This window comes from Jaculus jaculus, chromosome 19 (assembly GCF_020740685.1).
Source record: "Jaculus jaculus isolate mJacJac1 chromosome 19, mJacJac1.mat.Y.cur, whole genome shotgun sequence".
NCBI classification, from domain to species: Eukaryota; Metazoa; Chordata; class Mammalia; order Rodentia; family Dipodidae; genus Jaculus; species Jaculus jaculus.
In genome coordinates, this window is record NC_059120.1 from 7,420,386 (window position 1) to 7,447,826 (window position 27,441).

The following is a 27,441-nucleotide window of genomic DNA, read 5'->3' on the forward strand; positions in this document are numbered from 1 at the left end:
CATTGCTGTGAAATAGTTATTATCACTTCTAATTTACAGGGGAGGAAACAAGAGACTTAGGAGGTTTGTTTCTTGGTCAGGACACATAGCTACATGATGGTAGAATTAAAAGTTACCCAAAGAACTGTATGGTGCCAAAAGCCTTCACTCTCATCCCCCAGGAGATATCTTCTCTGATCAATAGCACAGATACAGGCACAAAGAATAATCTCACCTTCGTGGAGAACATCATTTCACTCATTTCAAAACTTAAACAAGGGCTGGATAAATGGCTTAGCGGTTGAGACATTTGCTTGTGAAGCCTATGGATGCAGGTTCAATTCCCTAACCCACATAAGCCAGATGCTCCAGGTGGTGCATGTGTCTGGAGTTTGCAGTGGCAGGAGGCCCTGGCACACCCATTCCCTCTCTCTGCCTCTTTCTCTTTCTCTCAAAGAAAGAAAGACAACGCTGTTGTGTTTAAAAAAAAAAAAAACAAAACTTAAAACAACATGGAAGCCAAGCATGGAGGGGCATGCCTTTAATTTCAGCACTTGGGAGGCAGAGGTAGGAGGATCACCGTGAGTTCGAGGCCACCCTGAGACTCCATAGTAAATTCCATAGTAAAGTGAGACCCTCCCTCAAAAAAAACAAAACATTGCCAGAGATCATAATGACTGGCCATGCTAGACCACCACAGCCAAGATGTCTACAACCTTCAAACACTTCAGTGTTCCTTTGGTTGTCATGGTCCAGTCTTAGCTGTGAAAACTCCAGGTGCAAAACACAACATACCCATCAACTACCCATGAGGGACAGCTGGAGAGAGAGCTCAGTGGTAGAGCACTTGCCTCGCACAGGTTGAGGGCCTGAATTTGATCTCAGCATTGTAAAAATAAAAGGTAAATATAAGAATGATTCATTAAAAGTCACAGTGCTGGGGATGAAGCTCAGTGGTAAAGCTCTGCACGCTGAAGACCCTCTACCCAGCAGGGGAGAGGTGGGCTGCCTGGGCCTGAGAATGAAGCCACCCATGGTGGTGCATGGCTGTAACACCAGTACTCAGCCTTTCAGCAGAGGCAGAGGATCAAAGTCAAGCCAGGGCTACGTCCCCAGGGCTACGCAGTGAAACCCTATCTCGTTAAAGAAACGAATGAATGAGTGAGTGAGTCAGTCAGTGGATGGGTAAATACGTAAATTAACAGATAAAATCAGAGAATTGATGACTCCTGGACTTCCAAGCTTTGTGAGTAGATGATTTACTCAGCAGTTAGAAGCAGGTTCCCTGTCTATAATAGGCTTCCAGAAGAGTCACTCATCAGTAAAGTGAAGGCAATAATTCTATGTAGATGTCTGGAACTGTGAGGAGGACTGCAACCGTCAACAACTTTGACTGATGCAGCAGAGCTACAAGCCAGTCAAAAGCTCTAAGAGCTCACCCTTCCTGGGGGCTCCGCAGGGGAGTGCTGGGGCGGTGCCCATGCATTCTGTTCCCAGGACAAAGAGGAACCACCAAGGCTCTCTGCTTTCTCTAAGTAACAAGAGCAAAATCCGACTCCAGTTGTCATCAGTAACAAGAACAAAATCCGACTCCAGTTGTCATCAACAAAATGAAATGTCTACAATCAACAGAATCTTAAAATCAAACATACATTCCTGCACAGACCAATTCTGATTTTGATGACTCTAATCTATGGTTTGCTAACATCTGTTCTCTTCTTACCTTTTTAGAGTACATGTACAGGTTCGGTGTTCTGCCTGGAACTGGAATGCCAGCTTTAGTGAGCTTTATGAAATACTTCTGTACTCGACTGGCAACCTGAGGAAACAGGACAACATGGGATCCTTGAGCAGTTTTCAAAATTAAAATGCACATGTATACATAATGAATAGTAATATTTAAATTCTGACTTTTAAGCTGCCATCAAACACATTTATGATTTAAAATCTACACAAAAAATGAATTTAAACTGGTTTGATTCCAAAGCTGACCACTTATGTTCACGTTGAAAACACTCATGCTTGCAGCATAAATGCACGACTGTTAACACAGGGGGCCTGTGAAGTAAGAAACTACGAGGTGGTAGTTTCAGGAAGACAACCAGGGAACAGCACTAAAGAAATGGTGCGCATGGCTGGCACACTGATTAAGCCTTCCGGGGATACTAAGTCCACCACATTTTTATTTTGTCATGTTCAGTAATGATCCAAAGCAGGGCTATCAAGTTGTTTCTGGAACCGACACAAAGCCCCCTTGGGCCGCACCAACCCTCTCTGCTAAGCCCCGTCCAGGCCTCACCTGCTTGGCTGTCCGGCTGCCCAGCTCATCCGCGATCTTCTGCCAGCGCCGGGACTCCACTTCCTCAGGAGGGTGCTTTAGGAGCAGCTGTTCAAGTTTCCTCTACACCACACCCACCAGGAGAAAAATTAATTTAAAATACTGAGTTCCTATATAGATATTTTTACATTTCCAAGTAGAGTAGTCCCTTCCTAACTTTAGGGGTCACACTGCTAGAAATCCTCATAATAGGAAAAATTTACAGTTAAGAACTAAGGGAAAATGACACTGTATTCCTATGAAATGCATGGTTTCCTGTTCACCTCCGTAACAAGTAAATCACATTTCGCACCTCTCTACACTTGCTAGAGGGCATCTGGTACTCCCCTTCCGCTCTAACAAAGCACCCACTGGATTCAGAATATTCACTGGATTGAGAATATTAAAAGGCTCATGTGTGATTTGCCAGTGCAATAATCTGACTGAACAGTATAACCCAACTTCCTAAATCCTCACATGAGCCTGCAGATGCAGTGACATACTGCTCGAAATAAAGGTTTCCTCAGGCTTCTTATAAACTGATGAGTTGACAGTGAGGGGTAATACTTGGAAGACTGTCCCTATCTTCACCCTGACTATCCTGGTAGTCACAAGCCAAAATGCCAAACCACACTCAGGTCTGGCTTTAGCAGCTCCCCTCCAGAGCAAAATTTAAAATGGACTTTGCAAGTAACCTTTCCTTATCTTGTGTTCTCTGACTGTCTCTATGCTACCAGTCAATTCCAACCACTTTATTCCATCTGTCTCTAGACTTACCTCAAACCTAGAGATTATTCTATTTGTTTATTTTTTATTTTATTTTATTTTATTTGGTTTTTCGAGGCAGGGTCTCACTCTAGCTCACACTGACCTGGAATTCACTCTGTAGTCTCAGGGTGGCCTCCTACCTCTGCTTCCCAAATGCTGGGATTCAAAGTGTGCACCACCACACCTGGCTTTTTTATTTTTTTGGTTTTTGCAGGGAAGGTCTCACTCTAGCCCAGGCTGACCTGGAATTTACTATGTATGTTGAGGGTGGCCTCAAGCTCAGAGCAATCCTCCTACCTCTGCCTCCCCAAGTGCTGAGATTATAGGTGTGCGTCACCATACCCAGCCAGTTTTTGTCTTTAAATATTATCCCCAAATAAGAGTTCATACATCCTCAAAATCCAAACTCCTTGGCATGCATAAATGGTAAATGAAAATGAGCTGAGTATTTTAAGTTCATAATTAATTGGGGTTACATATAGCAACATCTACCTGATTTGTAATGCCAAATCTAAAAGCCTTTTTTTTTTTTAAGTAAAAGATGATAGATTTATTCAATCTGAAGAGAAATCAGAGTATAAAGTTAAGCTTTCTTAGCCTGCATAATTTACAAGCGTATACCTGTTCTTCCACAGTCCACAGCTGGTTAAAGGTTTCAGGTTTAGTGTCATCACACAGGCGTCCTCTTATCATCTGCACAGAAAACAGCAGATCTTTACAAATGGAAAACAACAAGGATACAGACACCACCTTGCAAATGAATGAACTTTCTAGAAATTTCAAAATATCTTCATAAGTTCATGCACATGTAAATGCTTTCATATTCTTGCATTACATTTGATCTTGTACTAACAGTCTTCACATAAATAAAACATTTTTATAATTTTTATTTATTTGAGAGAGAGGAGAAGACAGAGAGAATGGGCATGCCACAGCCTCCAGCCCCTGCAAACAAACTCCAAACACATGTACTACCTTGTGCATCTGGCTTTACATGGGTTCTGGGGAATCAAACCTGGGTCCCCTCGCTTTGCAGGTAAGTGCATTAACCTCTAAGCCAGCTCTTCAGGCAAACCCCTTTTTACTTATTTGTTTGTTTATTTATTTATAGTTCCTTTTTGAAAAAGGAGACATGGGTTCACCACTAAAAAGTGATATGTGGTAGGTCCCAACTGGAATCCTGGTCTCATTCTACAACACACAATGAGCCATTACACTGTACTCGGCACGGGACATGTAACACCCACCTAATCCCCATAAAAACTATAACCAAAGTCTCATGAGTTATAGTTTGCATGAGAGGACAATGTGGAATAAGTCTGGACTCCAACTCAGGTTTCCTCTTGACCTCAAAGTCTGTGTTCGCGTTTCCTAGCACTGAAAGAGCACAGACAGGGCAGCATTCTGCACCGCCAATGTCTAACACTGCTTACCTGAGGACGGCCGTGGGAGACTTCGGGACCGTCACTCAAAGGCAACACTGAGTACGAAAGGGACTCCCCATCCTTCTTGGGATCTAAAGGACTTTTTGGTCTAGCAGGTAAACCTACTAAAAACAAAACCATGGACACCATTATTCAAGCAAGATACTGCCATACATTTCCCTGGATAGATTCTTACCACGTGACTGCTTACCTTTATCAAAAACTAACTGAACTCTCCTAGTATGTCTTTTACGATTTTTAAATTCTCTTTCGAAGTTTCCAAGGCTGTTAGTATACTGGTCCCACACGATCTCAGGCAGCTGGACAACTCTTTGTGGGAACGGAAGTCCTATATCAGTCTGGAAGAAAAGACAAAACCAAACAAATCAAAGTGCCTATCTATAGTCCAGAATGCATCTATTATCTTCAATCTTCAGATGATGCCAAATTCAAATACTCACTCACTGATCATTTATAGCCATTAACTGAATCCAATAAGGTTAATGAAGACAACACAATGCAGAAATGAAAATGGTAAAGAGGGTCACAAATCTGAATGTGAACAAGAGATGTGCACAAACACCAAATGAAAACTGTGTTCTCTCCCACACTGAGTGTGTTGACTGCAATAGATGTGAAGTGACTAGATGCTCTCATGCAAGCAACACAATGAATTCATAATCTATAAGCCTCTATCCCATTAACAAAAATTAAGACATCTTCTTTTGTGTTTTCACAGTGCTAGAGATCAAAAAGAACTTTTTTATGTAGTTACATACATGCTCTATCACAGTTATCTCCCCAGCTCCAAATTGCATCTTAAGTATCAAAATTCTAAATTAAGTCTAGTACAAAGAATTGTTAATAAAGAATATTAAGCCTTTTTTAGCGGGTAAGTGCTTGCCTGTGAAGCCTAAGGACCTTGGTTCGAGGCTCGATTTCCCAGGACCCAAGTTAGCCAGATGCACAAGGGGGTGCACACATCTGGAGTTCGTTTGCAGCGGCTGGAGGCCCTGATGCGCCCATTCTCTCTCTCTGTGTGTCTCAAATAAATACATAATAAAAACTGGGCGGGATAGATGGCTTAGCAGTTAAGCACTTGCCTGTAAAGCATTAAGAACCCCAGTTCAAGGCTCCATTCCCCAGGACCCACGTTAGCCAGATGCAAAAGGGGACGCACACATCTGGAGTTCGTTTGCAGTGGCTGGAGGCCCTGGTGCGCCCATTCTCTCTCTCTGTGTGTCTCAAATAAATACATAATAAAAACTGGGCGGGATAGATGGCTTAGCAGTTAAGCACTTGCCTGTAAAGCATTAAGAACCCCAGTTCAAGGCTCCATTCCCCAGGACCCACGTTAGCCAGATGCAAAAGGGGACGCACACATCTGGAGTTCGTTTGCAGTGGCTGGAGGCCCTGGTGCGCCCATTCTCTCTCTCTTTTTGTCTGCCTCTTTCTCTGTCACTCTCAAATAAATAAAAATGGACAAAAACCTTAAAAAAATAATTAAAATTTAAAAAATATTAAGACTTTTTGTTATCCAAATATATGGATTTAATATACTTCTGTGTATCTCTGCAAAAAAAAATTAAGATGCTAACACATCTCTACATAAAAAATTTAAGCCAGGCATGGTGGCGCACACCTTTAATCCCAGAATTTGGGAGGCAGAGGTAGGAGGATTGCCATGAGTGTGAGGCCACCCTGAGACTACATAGTAAACTCCAGGCAAGACTGTGCCAGAGCACCCTATCTTAAAAACAAACAAACAAACAAACAAAAAATTCAACACTCAGTTAAACCTAGAAATAAAGGAGCAGCAAATAACTGATTACATACAATAAATGTATCTTCTTAGACATTATAAATAGGATGAGATTAATGCTAATACAATTATTATTTACTTATTTTTTTAAAAGCAAGAGCAAAGGAGAAGGAAAGACACAGGGAGAGAGAAAGGGCACACCACGGCCTCCAGCCAATATAAATGAGCTCCAGATGCATGTATCATTTTGTATATCTGGCATTATGTAGGGACTGGGAAATCAAACACAGGTCCTTAGGCCTTACAGACTAGTACCTTAACAGCTGAGCCACCTCTCCAGCCCTAGGTTAATACATTTCTTATTCTTTCCTTCACACCATCTTACTTTAATCTGTTATAAATTACAACATCATTGTGCTCTGGAAAACTTTTTAATATGGCAAAAAAAAAAAAAAAATCAATGAACACTTGGAGGAGTCTTTTTATTTTGTTTATTTATTTATTATTATTATTATTTTGGTTTTTCGAGGTAGGGTCTCACTGTAGCTCAGGCTGACCTGGAATTCACTATGGAGTCTCAGGGTGGCCTCGATCTCACGGTGATCCTCCTACCTCTGCCTCCCGAGTGCTGGCATTAAAGGTGTGCGCCACCACGCCCGGCCTTTATTTTTTATGCTTATTTATTTTGGCTTTTGAGAATAAGGTCTTAAATAGCCCAGGCTAACTCTGAATTAGATTTGTAGCTGAGGACAACCTTGAATTCCTGATACTCCTACCACTACTTCCCCAGAATTACAGGCATGCAACACCACACCAAACGTACTTGAATAGGGAATACAATACAACTGTAAAAACCTTAAAGAAGCCATTATACAGATTCTATTATCTCTTATGAAATGCAATTCTTTTCTGAAAGCATGAAAGGAATAATAAGTTGATCAAATGACACCCTCATAGGTGTCCTCTAATATCTGCTGGGTCATGTTTCTAACTCCATAAAAAGAAACAGCAAAAGGCTCAGGGCTGGACAGATGGCTCCAGGGTTACACCAGATGAGCAGTGGCGCATGCACCTAGAGTTCCTTTGCAGTGTATGGAGGCCCTGATGTGTGCCATTTCCTCTCTCTCTTCTCTTCTCTATCTCTCTCTGTTTGCAAATAAATAAAAGAAAATTACTTTAAAAAAAAACAACACAAGGCTGTCATATTACAAAGAGTAAGTTTCTCTTTCACAAACAGTCTTGGGCTGCAGAGATGGCTCAGCAGTGAGCTTACCTACAAAGCCTAACAACCTGGGTTCAATTCCCCAGATGCACAAAGAAGCACATGCATCTGGAGTTTGTTTACAGTGGCTGGAGGCCCTGGTGTGACCTTTCCTCTGTTTGTCTCTATCTCCTTCTGTTTGCAAACAAATAAAATATTTTAAAACAAATCAGGAATCTTTTTCATAGTTTTTCAGTTTAAACCTTTACATACCTTTGTGTTCAGCAGAAATGGGGTTCGGACTCACTGGTAGAGCACTTGCCTAGCTTCTCAAAGGCCCCAAGTTCCCACTCTAAAGGTTCCCAAATTTGAAATACTTATAGCACAAATGTACATCAGATCCCTCTATATGCCAAGAAAATCACTCTAAAATTCTACTACTTTTGAACTGATGTATATATAAATATAAATAAATATATATGTTATATAAATAATTTTTTTAATTAAAAAATTAAATTTATACTTTCTCAAGGACTTAAGATATCATAACCTTAAACCCATTTAAAATGGATTTTCATTTCTATCACTTTAATTTTTTCTTAGTATGTTAATATGCAAAAGTACCCCAAAACAGAGTTAGTAGATCCTGAAGTAGAGTTTTCATTTAGCTGCACTTTTCTGACCCCCCAGTCTTAAGAGTAGAAGAGGAGAGTCTTCTAAAGGATGGGGACACGAAGTAAGGACAGGGAAAGAAGATCCTGCCACAGTGCAATGAAAGCTGTTCTTTCCACTTGGGAAGTTTCATTGTGTGTTCAGTAGGGGTTCTGCCTTCAGTAGTATAGTTAATTCCAGAAGGGGGAATTTAAATGTTTAGTAAAGAATATACTCATATAAAAAGAATAAACCAGGGGGGCTGGAGAGATGGCTTAGCTGTTAAGGTGCTTGCCTACAAAGTCTAAGGATTCAGATTCGACTCCCCAGGACCCACGTAAGCCAGCTGCACAAGGAAGCACATGCATCTGGAGTTTGTTTGCAGTGGCTGAAGGTCCTGGCGTGCCCATTCTCTGTCTCTCTCCCTGCCTATTTCTGTATCTCTCTCTCTCTTTCTCTCTCTCAAATAAATGAATAAAAACAAAATAAATAGTTTTTTAAAAAAAGGAAGGGAGGGAGGGGAAGAAACTAGGACTAGAGAGATAGCTTAGTGGTTAAGGTGCTTGCCTGCAAAGCCTAAGGAGCCAAGTTCAACTGTCCCAGTACCCACATAAGCCAGATGCACAAGGTGGTGCATGCATCTGTTCGTTTGCAGTGGCTGGAGGTCCTGGCATGCCCACACTCTCTATCTACCCCCCAAAATAAATAAAGATTAAAAAAAGAATAAACCAAATTCTCTTTAATTATTACCCCAAATCTTAATAGACCCTCAAAACAACCAGAGTACACTCATCCTATACCTTCTTCTGGAGTTTTTCCACAAATCCAATGGGATTTTTCAGAGCTTCTCTCTGGTGTCTGCCTAGGCTTTCCAGGTCTTGGACCGCTTGAGAGCGCTGAGCCTCAAGAACAGCAATCGTCTGCAGCAGGCTCTGGTAACTAGACACAAAGAGAAACACCTCACTCCCGTTTCCGCAACAAGAAGTCACAAGTGAGTTCAAGTCATGATCTACTTTAAGGCACACAGTCTTTTAAGTTACCTGCAAGAGTTTAGTAAAACATATTACTGGGAATAAATGAGGTCTTCCTGAGTTACGAAGTACCTAGTCAGAAAATATCAGTTAGAGAAAGTGAAGCCTTCTTCCCCATCTTAAGTTTTTAATTCTTGAACCTTGAGCATTTAAGTGCAGGAAATAAGAAAAACCTGACTTTCCAACAACCTAAGTTATTACTTCTAAAGTCATAAAATTTCCCAGTTACAGAAAGAGAATACTCCACCCACCCCACAGTCAAGACTGCTGGAGAAGATCTAAAGACAGCCTTGATGGGGGGGCTGACTCTCACCAGCATTTCCCATTGTACTTCTATTTTAGAGATTATGCTATCAACAGATCTCTTTTTTTCTCCAGCCTCTAAAATAGAGGAAATGTTTAACTCTTAAGTACTGAGCACATATACAGAAGTTCCTACCTACAAGAGTCCATTTAGCACAGCAGACATACACTTTCACCCACACAAATCTGCCAGTGATCTGAAATCTCTCATTCTCTCAAACTTAATTGTCCTGCCTCTGTAATATCTGGTTTCACATACCAACACACATGTAGAAACACATTAACCCAAAAGGCCTGAATGTTCAAATACATTTTGCAAAAAGAGTTAACATTATTCTAATTCATTTTAAAATACATGGTTACAGCTGGGCATGGTGGCACACGCCTTTAATCCTAGCACTCGGGAGGCAGAGGATGGAAGATCACTGAGTTCGAGGCCACCGATTCGACATAGCCTGGGCTAGAGTGAGACCCTACTCAAAAACCCAAAATAAAATAAAATAAAGCACTGGCACAGAGTTTCCTCCATGGCTTCAAAAGCTCTACTCCCATTAGACCGCACGCTCCTCCACAGCAAGCCCACGGCTCACACACGGTCCCTTTAACTGTTATGTTGCACACTTCCCAGTAGACAGGTGCTCAAACATTTTTTTTTTTTTTTTTTGGTTTTTCGAGGTAGGGTCTCACTCTAGCCCAACTGACCTGGAATTCACTAGGTAGTCTCAGGGTGGCCTCGAACTCACAGCAATCCTCCTACCTCTGTCTCCCGAGTGCTGGTATTAGAGTGTGCCACCACGCCCGGCTCAAACACTTCTTAATCAACAAATAATCTGATGTTTTATGCTAACCAAATCATAAGGATCTTTTTTTTTTTTCTTTTTTGGTTTTTCGAAGTAGGCTCTCACTCTAGCTCAGGCTGACCTGGAATTCATTATGTAGTCTCAGGGTGGCCTCAAACTCTTGGCAATCATTCTACGTCTGCCTCCCGGGTGCTGGGATTAAAGGTGTGTGCCACCACGTCCGGCTTCAAATCATAAGGATCTTTTAAGTTAGAAGCCAGCAAGCCCTCAAAAATGTCAAGGGGAAGGAACTGAGGCTCTGAGGTCCACATGATGATCTCTGTAAGAACTTTCTCCTCCCCATGCCTAAAACGTATCTTGTCCAACTATCCTCATATTCATCTTTGTAAATGAACTCCTTGGGCTACATAGTGAAGCCCAAGGCCCAAGGCCAGCCAAGGCCATAATGTAAAATGTTAACTCAAAAGGGGGGGGGGGGTCAGCTGGAGATGGCTTAGTGGTTAAGGCACTTGCCTGCAAAGCCTAAGGACACAGGCTCGATTCCCCAGAGCCCACATGAGCCAGATGCACATGGTGGCACATGGGTCTGGGGTTCATTTACAGTGAATGGAGGCCCTAGTGTGCCCATTCTCTCTCCCTCTCTCTGATAAACAAATAAAAATAAAATATTAAAGAAGAAAAGTTTGAGTGGAAGCCGAGGAAACTGCTCAGTGTTTTAAAGTCACTTGCTTGCAAAGACTGGCAGCCTGGGGAGCAATCCCCAGCCACCATGTCAGCTGGAGCCAGGACGTGGTGCAAGCGCCAGTGCTCATGTGCAATGGAAGAAGCCTCGGCGTGTGTGCGCGCGCGCATGCACGCACACAATTTAAAGACAAAGAAAGTGTAACTTTTCCATTCCAATTTTGCCCCTTTATTTAATCCACTGATGACTTGGTTAGAGGCCTGGGATGAGCACACAGAACCCACAACAGTGAGAAGGCTGTAGAAAATAGTGAATTTACGTCCTCTATCCCAGGATCATTTGTTTCACCAGAAAACTCATGAAGATTACTACATATATCCCTGTGCAGATATGCTCTTGAAAAGAATAAATGACGCCAGCCATGGCAACACATGTCTTAAATCCTAGCACCTGGGAGGCTACGATAGGAGGATCGTTATGATTTCACAGCCACCCTAAGACTACATACTAAATTCAAGGTCAGCCTGCACTAGAGCGAGACGCTACCTCAAAAATAGTAAAATTAAATTAAATAGGCATAGGGCTTGGTCTAACAGGGAAGCTACAGGCACCCAGGGGGAGCAAAGGTACAGAAAGCCTGTAAGGAGGGCTGCTTGTCCGCTCACACAGGCCACCTACTGCTAGCTTCTTGAGTCTGTGAGGAGACCAGTCCTATCCCCTCATATGGGCATCCTGCTCCTAACTTCTCCAGGTTTACATGTCAGGCTAGTGCTGCTTTCAGTCTTAGTCCCCCCACCCCCCGCAGTGAATGGTGGTCAATGCAGAAACTCATGATTGGTTAAGAGTGCTAAGAAGTGACTGTTGGATGGTCTATATAAGCCCCGCTAAGGCCCAGGGAACGTGATGGAAGACAGGGTCAAAAGAATGCAAGAGGGGGCTGGAGGAATGGCTTACAGCGCTTGCCTGCAAAGCCAAAGGACCCAGGTTTGATTCCTCAGGACCCACAGAAGCCAGATGCACAAGGCGGTGCACGCGTCTGGAGTTCGTTTGCAATGCGTAGAGGCCCTGGTGCGCCCATTCTCTCTCCCCCAAATAAATAAATTAAAATTAAAATATTTTTCAAAAAAAGAATGCAAGAGAGCTGGATAGATGGCTGAGCAGTCAAAGGTACTTGCTTACAAAAACCTGATGGTCTGGGTTCAATTCCCAGATAAAGCTAGTAGGAAGAGGCCCTGGTGCCCCATCCATCCTCCCTCTCTCCCTCTCCCCACTCCTCCTTGCAAATAAAAACAAATATTTTTAGGGCCGCAGAGATGGCTTAGGGCCGGAGAGATAGCTCAGCAGCTAAGACACTTGCAAAGCCTAAAACCTGAGTTTGATTCCCCAGTACCCAAATAAAGCCAGATGCACAGGGGTGTATGCATCTGGAGTTCACTTGCAGTGGCTGGAGGCTCTGGCATGCCCATTTTCTCTCTCTCTGCTTGCAAATAAATAAACAGCTAGGTGTGGGTTAATCCCAAGGAGGCACAGGTACGAGGATCACCATGAGTTCGAAGCCATAGTGAATTTCAGGTCAGCTTGAGCTACAGACACTACCTTGAAAAACCAAAATAATAATATTAAAAAATGAATAATATTAAAAAATATTGTGAAAATTATTCTATTGCCAAAGAGATCAATTTAGTGCATCCCCATCAAAGCACCAATGACATCCTTTAAAGAAATAAAAAATACAAAGCTAAAATCCCACTGAAAGGAAAACCACCAGCTAACAGAGCAGCCATGCACAACAGCAGTCATGCCAGAGGCATCACCACGGTGAGTCTCAGTTCATGCCACAGATTGAGAGTACCAAGGACAGCATGGAGCAGCCAGAAACAGAACCAAAGACCAATGGAGTAGGAGGAGGCACCGGGACCTAAACCCACATAGCTACAGATATTTAATTTTTCACAAAGGTGTCAAAAACATCCCTACTCAAAACAGTGTTCAAAAAACAGGACATCCAGCCAGGCGTGGTGGCGCACACCTTTAATCCCAGCACTCAGGAGGCAGAGGTAGGAGAATCGCCGTGAGTTCAAGGCCACCCTGAGACTACAGAGTTAATTCCAGGTCAGCCTGGACCAGAGTGAGGCCCTACCTCAAAAAAAAAAAAAAAAAACAAAAAAAACCAGGATATCCTTGTGCAAAAAAACTAATCTAGATCCTAACAAGGAATGGGAAGTATCATCAAGCACATAAATTTGAAAGTGTAAGACCGAACCCGCATGGCTCGTGTAGTATGAGGATTGCATAAACACTCAAGGACCTGGTGTGTTGTGTGGGCAGAACATGCACACATGGACCCAGTGTGTAGTATGTTGCAACTGTGTAGAGACCAGAGGAAGACACTAGGGGTCCTCTATTGCTCTTCGACCTTACTTCCCCGAGTCTCTCATTGACTCTGAGCTTGCTATTCTCTCCTTAAACTGGGTAACCTGGGAGCCAGTGACAGTCCTATCTCTGCCACTCCCAGCACTGGGGTTTCAGGTATGTGTGGCCATGCCTGGCTTTTTATGTGGGAGCAAGGGATTAGTCAGAAGTCAGGTCCCCATGGCTGTTCGGTGAGCAATCTTACCCACTGAGCCATTTGCCCAATTCTAAACCCATTTTTTACACAGTACAATTTTTAAAAAATGAGGAGGGAGCTGGGCGTAGTCACATACACCTTTAATTCCAGCACTTGGGAGGCCTAGGTCAGAGGATCATTGTGAGTTCAAGGCCAGCCTGAGACTACATAGTAAATTTCAGATCATCCTAGGCTAAAGAGAAACCCTACCTCAAAACAATAAAAAATAAAACGAATTTGAAAGGGGGAATGTAGCAACTTAATTGAACTATTCCAATTTCAAACAAACATGGCACTTCTGCAATATCTGAGCTCCTTAAGTATACACATGATCTCACAGAAATGCTTTTTCTGTAAGTGCAATGTACAATTTAAGACATTTTCAGGCTGGGGAGATGGTTCAGTCAGTAAAAAGTGCTTACTGCTCAAGCATGAGAATCTGGGTTCAGTTCCCAGCACGCCCGTAAGAAGTTAGGCACTAGGGTACATGCACCTGTGGTCTGAGTGCTGGGGGGCAGCAGCAGGGCTCCCGGGGCTTGCTGGAGCTGGTGAGCCCCAGGTCAACGACAGCCCGCCTCAAGAGAGGTAGGTGCTCCAACTGTGCTCTGGCCTCTATCATACATGTGCTCACCAGCAAACAGATCCACACGTGGACATGCACAGTGTACACAAATGCAAAACTAGAGATCCTTTTTGTGTATCTAACACTTTTCTGTCTATGAAACCTTGATTTTACTAGAACTGCAAATTCATATGGCCTTTGTGGTACCCTAAAACTCAGCCATCAGCAGACTTTATGGCAGTGATCCTAGAGTAACAAATTCTTCCAACCATCATATCTGAAGCAAACAAACCCTTTACAGAGCAACAGACCTGCATCGTTTGTTTCAAAGATAATCACACGTTATTTTCCAAAGTGAACAGCTTGCACTGAAAAATTATCCCACAAAAAAGAAGCCAAGACACAAACACACACACCAAAAAAAAAGAAAAAAAGAATAAAAAGACAGGGCTAGAGAAATGACTTAGGAGTTAAGTCACTTGCCTGTGAAGCCTAAGGACCCAGGTCCAATTCCTCAGTACCCACATAAGCCAGATGCACAAAGTGGTGCATGGGTCTGGAGTTCACAATGGTTGAAGGTACTGGCATGCCCATTCTTGCTCCAAGTATCTGCCTCTTCCTCTCTCTCTCTTTTTTCCTCCCTTTCTCAAAAAAAAAAAAAAAAAAAAAAAATTTTAAGTAGGGTGTGGTGGCACAGGCCTTTAATACCAACACTTGGGAGGCAGAGGTAGGAGGATCACTGTGAGTCCAAGGCCACCCTGAGACTACATAGTGAATTCCAGGTCAGCCTGGGCTGGAGTGAGGCCCTATCTTGAAAAACAAAAAATATATGTATCTTAATTTTTTTTAAATTTATTTGAGAGATAAGAGAAAGAAAAAGACAAATAGAGAGAATGGACACAGCAAGGCCTCTAGTCACTGTTGCAAACAAATTCCAGATGCATGTGCCATCCTGTGCATCTGGCTTACGAGGGTAGTAGGGAATTGAACCTGGGTCCTTAGGATTTGCAGGCAAGCGCCTTAAATGCTAAGCCATTTTTCCAGCCCTAAATATTTTTTTTCAAAAAAGACAGATATGAAAATATCTACAGGGAATAGGAAACTGCAGACAGTGAGTGTGCCTCTTTGAAGACGAAAGAAATAAAAATTTAAAATTATAATGATTAAAGCTAAAAGCTCATCAGGGACAAATATCTGCTTCTGAAAAACACACACTGGGCAAATTTGGGACAAATCCACCACCAATGGGAAAAAAAAAAACAATAAAAAAGCTAGAGAAAAAGTTTAAAGGTTTGAAAAGTGTCAAATAGTTCAGAAAACCATGAGCTATTTATTACAAGGTCAAGATCCAAGAGAACAGAGGAACCAGAAAGATGCAACATGACTGGGGGTCACGACTGCCTGGGAGGACAGGGAAGGGACTGAGAGGCCAAGCAGGGCTTTCTGCAGCTTAAAGCAGCAGGTCAAAGCTGGAGACAGAGACCTTCTTGAAGACCGTATGCACACTGGACTGGACTGGACTCTGCAGCTACGGCTATGAATAAAGGTGAGTAGGAAATAAATAGTCCTCCCGTAATATATTTGAATACTTCAGTTTGAAAATAACTAGTATGAAATAAATAATACTTTTAAATGAAGCTGGAGAGATGGCTCAGCAGTTAAGGCCCTTTCCTACAAAGCCTAAGACCTGGGTTCGATTACCTAGATCCACATAAGGCCACAGATGCACAAGGTGATACATGTCTTGAGTGCGCAATGACAAGGGGCCCTGGGGTGTCCATATTCATTCTCATTTTCTCTCTCCTGCCTCTTTCTCTCTCATAAAAATGAATAAATAAATGAAATTAACTACTATGAATGCAGATTCACATGCCCCAAGACCAAAACAAGAAGAACTAGAAAATACATGGCAGCAGTTATGCCCACAGAAGCCTCATCCATGTGATTCTGAACACCCGCCTCATCAGAATGGTAAACTATGGTATAATATACAACAAAAGATCACACAACATTGAAATGCACCATCACATCAGCACACATGACCACCACAAACATGTCTCACAATAAAGTATGATTCATAAACATGCAACCTTTTTGTTTTGCTTTGGTTTCTGAGACAGTGTCTTACTACATGACCCAGGCTAACCTGAAACTTGCACGCCTCCTACATCTGTGTGCTAAATGCTGGGATTTTAAGTGTGAGCCACCAAATCCAGTGCCAATAATCACTAAATAACATAACCTTGAGTCCTTCCACAAGGAAGGATTTCTTTGAAGTAAGGCAGCGATAAGTCAGGGATGCAGCTCAGTAGCAAAGTGCCTGACCAGCAGGAACAAGGCCCTGAGCGCAGCCTCGCAGCAGGGAGAAGAATTCTCTGTCACAGGATCTATTCAGGTAGCGTGGACCATTTCTCTCACGGGGGTAGCTTTCTAAAAGGAAAAGACCAGGAATACTGGCTGTCCCTAGTGTGCTTCCTGAAGGCAGGAACTTTTAGGCATTTATGTCCCCTCTAGTTTCTAAAGTAAATGTCATAGTTCATTCATTTGTAGCCAATGAGACCAGCCTGACTACAGAGAAAGACCCTGCCTCTCAAAAATTAAAAACTAGGGCTGGAGAGATGATTTAGTGTTTAATGCACTTGCCTACAAAGCCTAAGGACTCAGGTTCGATTCCCCAGAATCCACATAAGCCAAATGCACATGGTAACCACATGCATCTGGAGTTCACTTGCAGTGGCTAGAAACTCTGGTGCACCCATTCATTCCTTTCTCTCCAATAACTTTTTTTTTTTAAGTGTTTTAATTTTCTTGAGGTAGGGCCTCATTCTAGCCCAGGCTGTCCTGGAATTCACTATGTACTCTCAGGGTGGCCTCCAACTCCCAACCATCTACCTACTTCTGCCTCTCAAGTGGTGTGATTAAAAGTGTGCTTTACCATGCCTGGATAAAAATATTTTTTAAAAGTATAAACTTAAAAAAGGTAGGGAGCTGGAGAGATGGCTCAGTGGTTGGGAGTACTTTCTTGCAAAGCCTAATGGCCTGGGTTTGAGTCCCCAGTACCCACATAAAGCCAGATGAACAAAATGGTACATGCATCCATCTGGAGTACATGTATTTATTACATGGTGGATTTTAGGACTATTTAAATAAACAAATGATAGATGTAGTGTTTAGGTGTATGAACATACCATGAACACTGTATTTACAAAGTTTTAACATTACATACTGGAATAAAAACATGTTATCCTATGTGAAATGACTATCTCCTTGTTTATATTCCCACTCTGAAATACTGAGTAGGTATTAGTTATGTTTACATGTGACCATACATGTCCTTAACCAGAAACTGACAGTTACTGTAACTTCTTTGTGGGTAAGACAAACAAAACTCTAAGTACTGGTGGAAGACACTAGCCATACAATTTTTCCCATGATACAATTATCTGCAAAATCTAATTTACATATAATATTATGATGCCTAAGGAGCCCGGTTTGAGGTTCAATTCCCCAGGGCCCATGTTAGCCAGATGCACAAGGGGGTGCAAGCATCTGGAGTTGTTTGCAGGGCTGGAAGCCCTGGTGCGCCCACTCTCTCTAAATACCTCTCTGCCTCTTTCTCTCACATAAACAAACAAAAAATTAGGAAAAAAAAAAAAAAAAGAGGTTGGGGATTTAGCTAGGTGGTAGAGTAGGCAAGACATCATCCATCAAGAGCAAGGCTGCCTCAACAGGCTTGCAATCTACTGCATGCATTCATAGGAAATTAGAATTCATATCCACAAAGGCCACAAGAAGCACCTTATTACTGTCTTTGGAAGAAGAGAAGGATTTCTCAGACTAGGCTGCAGAGGACACTAACCAGAGACCCGGGACAAGGCAGACTGGAAGAGGTGGGCGTAGGAGAAGGCTCAACGTGAAACAGCATAGTGCTTTAGTAACTCTGGAAACCACATTTAATCTGGCTATACAGTGGAGAATGTAGAGAGACAGTAAGAGAAAGCTTAAAAATGGCAAAGAAAGCCGGGCGTGGTGGCGCACGCCTTTAATCCCAGCACTGGGGAGGCAGAGGTAGGAGGATTGCTCTGAGTTCAAGGTCACCCTGAGACAACATAGTGGATTCCAGGTCAGCATGAGCTAGAGGAAGACCCTACCACGGAAAAACAAACAAACAAACAAAGCAAAGCAAAGAAGGGCTGGAAATGTGGCTTAGTGGTTAAGGCGCTTGCTCCCAAAGCCAAAGACCCAGGTTTAATTCCCCAGGACCCATGTAAGCCAGATGCACAAAGTGGTGCACACGTCTGGAGTTTGTTTGTAGTGGCTGGAGGCCCTGGTGAACCCATCCTCTCTCTCTCAAATAAAAAAAATTTCTTTTTTTAATGGCAAAGACCCATTTTGAAGAACAGACTTTATTCTAAAACATTTGCTTCAGCTAGAGAATAGTTTATTGGGGCTGAAGAGATGGCTTAGCTGTTACAGGTATGTTTGCCTGCAAAGCCAAAGGATCCTGTTTTGACTCTCCAGGACCCCCATAACCCAGATACACATAGTGGCACATGCGTCTGGTGTTCATTTGCAGTGGCTGGAGGCCCTGGTATGCCCATTCTCTCTCTCAAATAAATAAATAAAACTAAGGTTTTATATATAAAAAAATAATAGTTTATTGGAACAGTAAGGCCATTTCCAGTAATCCATGAAAAAAAATGGTGACTACATTTAAAAAACAGGAAATGAAGGTAAGCTAATGACTCATGTGGGACCGTCATAGTTTCATTTCTGACAAATTAACTGAAAGGTCCTGAACACTGGGTGCAGGAAGCAATTCATCCATTCTCAGATATGGCCCATGAGCTTGCTGCATGACACAGGAAGGTGTGAGGTATAAGAATAACCCGAGCAGGCTGCGCACATCTGAAATTCATCGATACACAGGTGACGTTCCAGCAGCAGGAGTAAAGAAAGCCCCAGTGCCCACTGTCAAGTGAGAAGAAAGCCACTGACCAAAGCAAAAGCCTGTGTACATGGCATGGCCAGAAGCTCAGAAACCAAGTTATGGGCACCAGGTAGCAAAGTACCAGGCGTTTGCTCAGCATACAGTGACATAGTACTTAAAGAGGCTCAATGGGAAGGGAAGGAGAGAGGGAATAAATGATCAAATATATTCTGTATAGGTATAAAAGTCATAATAAAACCCATCATTATATATAGTCTAATGAAAAAGTTTAAGTAAAAGAAAAAGCAATCTTAACATCCAGTTTTATTCCCCTCCTTTCGGGTCCTTATAGGTGTAGGCCAGCACGCTGTCAGCCATCATGTCCTGTGGTAGATACGGGGCCTCAGTGTCACTGCTTGGGTAACCCACATGAAGAGGGGCATGGCATATTACGTAACTGATTTGGCAAGCACATGCAACTGCCTCAAAAAAAGAAGAAAGGAGAAACAATAGGTACACACACAGACTAAGACATGAAAAGTAAAGATTCAGCATGAATTATCCCAACAAATGAAAAGAATTTTTTTAAAAATGTTTTATTATTTATTTGAGAGACAGAGGGGGAGAGAGGGGCAGATAGAGAGAGTCAGTGAGCAAGTCGTGGCCTCCAGCCACTGCAAGGGAACTCCAGATGCATGCGCCCCCTTGTACATCTGGCTTATGTGGGTCCTGGGAAATGGAACCGGGGTTCTTAGGCTTCATAAGCAAATGCCTTAACTGCTAAGTCATTTCCCCAGCCCTAGAAAAGATTTTTAATTAACGACCTCTTAAGCTTTGAAACTGCATTAAATGGATTGAAAAAGCTTTTATCATAAATACAGTGAACATTAAAACATGTCTTGGGAGAAAAAGTTGTATATGGAAGGGATATGGAGTCTTCTCCATATCATCCCACTTGTGTAAATAATGTTGAACTAAATTTTTAAATTTACTGAGAGTCTAAAAGATGGCATTATAAGAAACATTATGTAGTTATAATTAGTGCCTCAAAATTACTTATGGCCATTTTCATTTAACTTGAATCTGTAGGTGCACTGGATAGCTAATTGATAGGGAGTACACCTGGATAGGAGGAATAACTTTTGTTCTAGAGCACAGCAGGTTTAATTATGTCTGACCAAGTGTATGTCAAAATAATGGAAATGTTTAATGTTTCCAAAGCAAAGAGATAATAAATGCTTGAGATGAGGTATATAAATTATATCAACTCCCCTGATCTGATCATTACACATGGAGACATATATGTATATGCACAAACATGCCCTGGTCTGTACACTCGGTTCCCGACACAGAGCTGCCAAGATGTCTAGAATTCCTAAGAGACCAGGTTATCTAAAGTAGGGCTCTCAAAGCCCTTAGAGATCTCTTGTTAACTGAACAGCCTTCTGTCCTAATCACCTAATAAGGTGATTCTTGTCAGGTTCCTGAAACAGCGATGGCCAAAAGAAAAACAAAGCCCTGATGAAAAAGTTGAGACTTTCAGCCCCATCCCTGGTCCTCCTGAAAAGGGAAAGAAGCAGAGTTAATGATCAATGCCCAAGAGATGAGCTGGCCACAAAAATCTCAAGGCTGGGCTTGGAAGACATCTAAGCTGGAGAGCCAATCTATGGGCTTTTCCAGTGGGAAAAGCTCTAGGGTTTGTGACCTTCTCAGACATTACCTTGTTAATCATTCCAGTGACTGCTCATTTGACCCTTACTGATACTCACTGTAATTAACCAGCTTTCATAAGTACACTGTTTTCCTGAGTCCCTTACTCTTCTTTGTCAAACATTGGGAAAGGGCAAGGTTGGAAGGTCTGACTTGAAGTTGTATCAGAAATTATGGTTGGCTTAATGACCTTTTGTGACTGCCACCAGACCTCAGAACCTAGGAGAGCAACTGATCAAACCTTCCCTTCACTGACACACAGATTCCTTCCCAGAGATACTCCTTAGTGCAGCAGTCAACAAGAGTGGGCCTCTGGGCATGGTGGTGTACACCTGTAATCCCCACACTCAAGAGAGGCCGAGGTAGGAGGAATGCTGTGTTTGAGGCCAGCCTGAGAGCACATACTGAATCCCAGGTCAGCCTGGACTACAGTGAGACACTACCTGGAAACAAAAGAGAGAGAAGAATAGCCAGTCAATCCCCACAAGTCTGGTTGTTCTGACTTCTAGATCCAAGGAGCTAAGAGCAATCCATTAGAGAGGGGATTGAATTACTACAGGGTAAGACAACAGTGCCAGGAACCAGTGAAAGTCAGCGAAAATAAAGAAATTACTAAACCACTGAAGTGCCACTATAATCAATGCAGGAAGGAAAAGGATGTGGTCAAGATCCCATACTGACAATGAGCCCAGAAAAGCCACTACAGAACCTATCAGCAGACCCTGGAGTTGTATTCAACCTAGGCATGAGTATACTCGTCAATGGCTGACAAGCTTACAACAGACATTAAGACTATGGCAGCTACCACCCCTCCTCCCACTAATCTTCTTATGAATGGATGGGGCCAATCTGGCTGGTATTCCACAGAGGGCTGGGAAAGTGGATAAGTGTTACGTTTTCCCTGGCAACCTCTGCTTTATGTGCCTACTGAGTTGTACATCACCCCACCCACCCCAGAATATTCTTTTTAAATTAACCAAATCCTCTGTTCAAAGCTAAGCTATCACTGCAGTTTTCCTAAATTTCCCTATCTGTTTTTCACAAACCACTACCAACAGTCTTTAAAACATGGTACATGAAAGAATTTCAAGGAAAACTTTCAATAGGTTACCAACCTAAACCACTCTCTCTCTGACAGAGTGCTACATGGGAGTTATCAATCCTCAGTCCAGCTCACTGGAAGAGGTAACAAGCATAGTGTAGACTAGTACCAGAGCCCCAGAAGACAAAGGGTTGCTCTGGGTGTGGGGGTGCACCCCTGTAACCTCAACACTGGGGAGGCAGAGGTAGAGGCAGAAAGGTCAGGAATTCAAGGTCATCTTCAACTACAGTGATTTGAGGCCACCTTGGGCTCCAATGAGAGAGGCCCTGTGTCAAAATAGAAGTTTGAAAGCCGGGGGTGGTGGTGCACACCTTTAATCCCAGCACTCGGGAGGCAGAGGTAGGAGGATTGCCGTGAGTTCGAGGCCACCCTGAGACTCCACAGTGAATTCCAGGTCAGCCTGGGCTAGAGTGAAACCCTACCTTGAAAAACCAAAAAAAAAAAAAAAGATAGATCCCATTAATTCATGACACCTTCCTTCACCCCACCCCGAGGTAAGGCCTCACTCTGGTCCAGGCTGACCTGGAATTCACTATGTAGTCTCAGGGTGGCCTCAAACTCTAGGTGAACCTCCTACTTCTGCCTCCTGAGTGCTGGGATTAAAGGTGTGCGCCACCATGCCCAGCTGGCTCTTTAAGTGACATAAGTAGTTAACAAACTTTAATAGAGAGGTCACAGAAATCTTAACCAAACATGACTCACATGCCATTTGCAATATTCCGTTTCTGCTTTGAACCTGTATTTTAACTTGCCTCCACATGCTGATTTCACTACAGCAGATACATGTGGAGTTATTTGCACATATAATGAAATGAGACTCACACAGACAACCCAGTAGTATTTAGGTTACAATCATTTAGCACAGAACTAGCTAACAGTCACAGTCTACTAAATACAATGCACTTATACACATCAGAGTAACAAATGACTTCAGCATCAAGCAACATCAACAACTTGCTGTTGTCAATCATTCGGATGTAAAGTTTCTTTGTTCAAATTGGGGGCTGGGGCAATTTAGTGACAGACTAGTATTTTTTGCTTGAAGGCATCAGGGTTGAAACCCAGGTGTTTAAAGACACAAGGCAAGTGTGCTACCACTGACCTAAGTCCCTAGTGCTAGTGACAATGCTCTACGTAACGCAAAATCTAAATATGCTGTGGAATGCACACTGTACAAACCCCATCCTACCAGCTTCCCCTGAGCAGCAGAGAAGCCATATGAATTTGCTTTGTAGACTGAGAAGCATAGTGCAAAAGTAAATTACCTATTAATGGAATGATGACTCACAGGGGTTTCATTTCCCTATCCCCCAGGGTCTCATTTATCCCACACTGGTCTCAAATTGCTCTTGCTGAAGATGACCTTGAACTCCTGGTCCTCCTCCCTCCACCTCCCAGTGCTAGGGATCAAACCTATAGTTTGGTACATGTTAGATAAGCACTCTGCCAACCAAACTACATCCCAGGCCTTCTCTCATGCTTTCGAAGCAAACCCATTCCTAGTCCAGGAATTTTTCTGGCCCCTTGAAAGAAATCTGAACAGCAAAATCCAGTGAGGCTGTAAGAATGGATATGGAGTTTATCTGTGCAGCTTCTGCAATTGATGAAAATACCTGTCTCTCACCAATGGCAGGATGGAGGTAGAGGCAGGAAAACTTTCCACAACATCATGGCCCACGGACCATCCATCCTGGGTTACGCAGTGGCAAGCAACAAAGACCACGACAGACCCTACCTCAAATGAGGTGAAAGGTCTTCTGACCTCCACACGCACAACACGGCACATGTGCATCTGTACTCACACAAGCACATGTACACACATACATACACATACACTGAAAAGTAAGAACAATTATTCATGGGAATAGAGAGATGGCTCAATGGTTAAGGCACTGCCTTGCAAAGTCTGATGACCTAAGTTCAATTTCCCAGTATCCCCATAAAGCCAGATGCACAAAGTGGCTCACGTGTCTGGAGTTCAGAGTTTGTTTGCAGTGGCTAGAGGACCTGGTGTAATCAACAGTTGACACTCCAAGTCTTATAATTGGCCAGCCAGGCCAAATGAGCCAACGGGGTCCAATAGTGGCACGTCTGTTATGGGAGAAACCAACTGCCCTCTAATTTGACTGGAGGCCTGCTTGCTACATGGGAGGGAATACATCCGTGATACTGAAAACCTACAACAGGGTAGTCATGAGCCCTAGGGGTGTAACGTGTGCTGCTGTCTGGCTAAATGTCTATACTATGCTCACCAAACTGCCCAGTAAGCACTTCTCTTATGTTCATATCTATATATTAATGCTACTCTCACTTTTGGTTAGAGAAGCTTCTCTTTTCAGATGGCAGTGACCTTGGGATGACTCAGGAGGCACCATGGTGCTGAGAAGAAGTAACAGAGGAGTGCTCAGAACTGAAATATCTCTATCACACCTTCCAAGGCTCAGGGTCCACTGCGGAAAAGGTGGCAGAAAGAATGTAAGAGCCAAAGGAAAGGTAGGACTACTTACAATGCAGTCTTCCAGACACAAAATGGCCTGGATATCCATGACCTCACAGTGCCTGGCACTACCTCCACAAGACCATCATAATAGGAAGAAAAGATTATGATATCAAAATGAGAGACAGACTGATTGACAGGAGGAGGGGATATGATGGAGAGTGAAGCTGTGAATGGGAAAGTGTGAGGGAGGGAATTATCAGGGCTTACTGTCTATAATTATGGACGCTGTCAATAAAAAATTACAAAAAAGTCGTGCTGGGAAAGGTGGTGCGTGACTTTAATCTGAGCACTGCAACAGATGGCTTTAATAACTTCTTTTTTAAAATTGGTGCCAGAGGTGCTATTTGTTTGGTCCAGGAATGTTCAATTCACAGATCCAATGGCAAGACTCCAGAGAACATTTCTAGCACAGAAAGAATGAGGAATATCACTGGGACACACATAGAAGAGGATAATATTCCAGATCTGAAGTGTTTTTAATAACCACAAAGAAATTTTAACCTTACCTTCACATTTACTTGTGACTTAAAAACACAAGATGAACTATTTTTAAACAATAATAACTTGTTTTAAAAACAACAGAGCTTGCTGGGCATGGGGACACACATCTTTAATCCCAGCACTCAGGAGGCAGAGGTAGGAGGATTACCATGAGTTCAAGGCCACCCTGAGACTCCATAATGAATTCCAGGTCAGCCTGGGCTGGAGTGAGACCCTACCTCGAAACACCAAAAAAAAAAAAAAAAAAAAAAAAAAAAAGCGCTAACCTCAGATCCCCTTCTGGTGTGATCATCTGTGAGTGCGAGGCAAGAAGCGTGGGGTGAGAGGACGGGACAGACAAGGATTTGCTCCAGAAATGACATCTGACCTCTCCCCGTATACACTCTCCCCTCTGGAAATCACTTTTAGTCAATATGCTGAGGACAACTTTTACTTCCTAACTTGGAAAAAAGGAAAAAGCTAAAAAATCAGTGGCGGAGCACTTGCCTGGCATGTGCAAACATGGGTCTGCTCCCCAGACTGCAAACAAACATCAACAACTCAGCAAGAACTGAAGGTCCAGCCAGGCATGGTAGCGAACACCTTTAATCAGAGTACCCGGGAGGCATAAGTAGGAGGAGCACTGTGAGTTCGAAGCCAGCCTGGACTAGAGAGTGAGTTCCAGGTCAACCTGGTGTATAGAGTAAGACACTACCTCAAAATAAAAAAGTGTCAAAGAGTAGGACAATCTTCAAAAGTTTTATAATGTGACAATTTAAAAAAAAAAAAAGGCAAAACTGAGTAAAGTCTTTTACTCAGAACTAGTCAATGAAGCACTAACACTGAGTAACGTCTCAAGGACCCTCTCTGTACATAAAGCCTGAAGACACACAAAGCTGTACTGTTTTCATCTGCAGATGAACATAAGATGGATAGGAAATGGGACCGCCTACAGGTTACAATAGTTGCCTCGTTATTTTATAGTAACAGCGTCTGTCACAATCATCGTGAAACCATGAAACGTCAGTAAATTATTGAAAAAGTATTTTCTTTCTTTTTAATATTTTACATTTATTTATTTGAGATAGATAGATACAGAAATAGGCAGGTAGAGAGAGAGAATGGGCACGCCAGGGCCTCCAGCCACTGCAAACAAACTCCAGATGTGTGCACCCCCTTGTGCATCTGGCTTACATGGGTCCTGGGGAATCAAACCTCAGTCCTTTGGCCTTGCAGGCAAGCGTCTTAACTGCTAGGCCAGCCCTCCAGCCCTGAAAAAGTATTTTCTATGATCAACACCCAAGCCAAGACTTAAGAGAGCATCGCTTTTCATAAAGAAACAAGAAAAAAGCTCCTAAAATATCACTTCATGGGACTGGAGATCTAGGTTGGTAGAAAAGCAAGGTCTAGCATCAGCCAGGCTCTCAATTCAAACACTAACAACAAAACCAAAAAGTAAACAGGAAAAATACACGTTTATATGGGCTGGAAAGATGACTTAGTGGTTAAGGTACTATAAGCTTTACAAGCAAGCTTTGCAAGCAAGCACCTTAACCACTAAGCCATCTCTCCAAGCCATAACAACTTTTTGCTGCTGCTGTTTGTTTTCTGAGGTAGGGTCTCATAGCCCAGGCTGACCTGGAATTCACGATGTAGTCTCAGGATGGCCTGGAACTCAGTGATCCTCCTACCTCTGCCTCCCGAGTGCTGGGATTAAAGGAATGCACCAGCACGTCCAGCCTCCTCACATGATTTTTAAGCTGGCCACAGTTAAACATTTCTGTAGTCCTACTTTCTCAGGATGCTGAAGCAGAAGGGCCACTTGAGATCACAATTCAAGATAAACATGAGCAACCTAACAAGACTCCTGTTGCAGTCAGGTTTGCATTGCTGGTAGAAATCACCCAACCAAGAGAGCAGCTTGTGGGAAAAAGAGAGGTTTATTTTGGCTTAGAGGCTTGAGGGGAAGCTCCATGATGGCAGGGAAAATGATGGCATGAGCAGTGGTATCGAGGATTGGGATTGCTGCAATGTGGAAGGATTTGAAACCTAGGCCTAAGAGACACCTTGCAGTGCTGTAAGTACAGCTTGATGGACTACTCTGGTCATTCGAAAGACCTGAATGCAGTAAGAACTATGGACCGTGAGGTTTGGCGTATGAGGGTGAGAAAGAGCTTTGCTTGGAGTGGGCTAGCAGTTTGTGTGAGAAGCTTGCTCTTAAATGCCTGGGTCCTGAGAAGTTGTACAGGGTTGCTTTACATAGAGATGAACTGCTGTGAGCAGAGGGATATGGCACTTCTTAGAAAGAAAACTCTTTGGGTGAACTGTTGCCTATACAGCTTCAATTGAGAGATTACAACCTTTGAGATTGGGCCAGCTGACCTGCACTGGGGCAACAGGAAGACACCTGAGTGCTCAAGGTGTGTCCTGTTCGTCAAAGTCTGCTTTATTCCCTCCTGGATTAACAAATTGGCACCCTACCTGATATTGTGGAATATAAAAAAATGCAGGAAAGACAGGGTCATTGAGTTTGTAACACAGTCATGAGTTTTGGAAATGGCCATGGGCAGCATGAAGCAGGTTTGCTGGTTGCCAGCATGGAGACCCCATGGAGCCATGAGGATGAACCGT

The 27,441-nt window shown here is 42.9% G+C and overlaps 1 protein-coding gene across 5 annotated transcripts in view; it reads right to left on the reverse strand.

The window, feature by feature from the left end:
- Nucleotides 1-27,441, reverse strand: part of Zzz3 (zinc finger ZZ-type containing 3) — a 93,506-nt gene that overhangs the window by 13,496 nt on the left and 52,569 nt on the right. For 4 of the 5 annotated variants that reach the window (XM_045137936.1, XM_045137935.1, XM_045137937.1 and 1 more), the window contains 6 exons: nucleotides 8,903-9,041; nucleotides 4,700-4,847; nucleotides 4,498-4,613; nucleotides 3,686-3,757; nucleotides 2,279-2,380; nucleotides 1,703-1,798 (listed from right to left, as the gene is read on the reverse strand). In XM_045137936.1, coding sequence (XP_044993871.1) covers nucleotides 1,703-1,798; nucleotides 2,279-2,380; nucleotides 3,686-3,757; nucleotides 4,498-4,613; nucleotides 4,700-4,847; nucleotides 8,903-9,041 — 673 coding nt within the window. The remainder of the gene's footprint in view (nucleotides 1-1,702; nucleotides 1,799-2,278; nucleotides 2,381-3,685; nucleotides 3,758-4,497; nucleotides 4,614-4,699; nucleotides 4,848-8,902; nucleotides 9,042-27,441) is intronic. The other variant, XM_045137938.1, reaches the window with a different exon arrangement.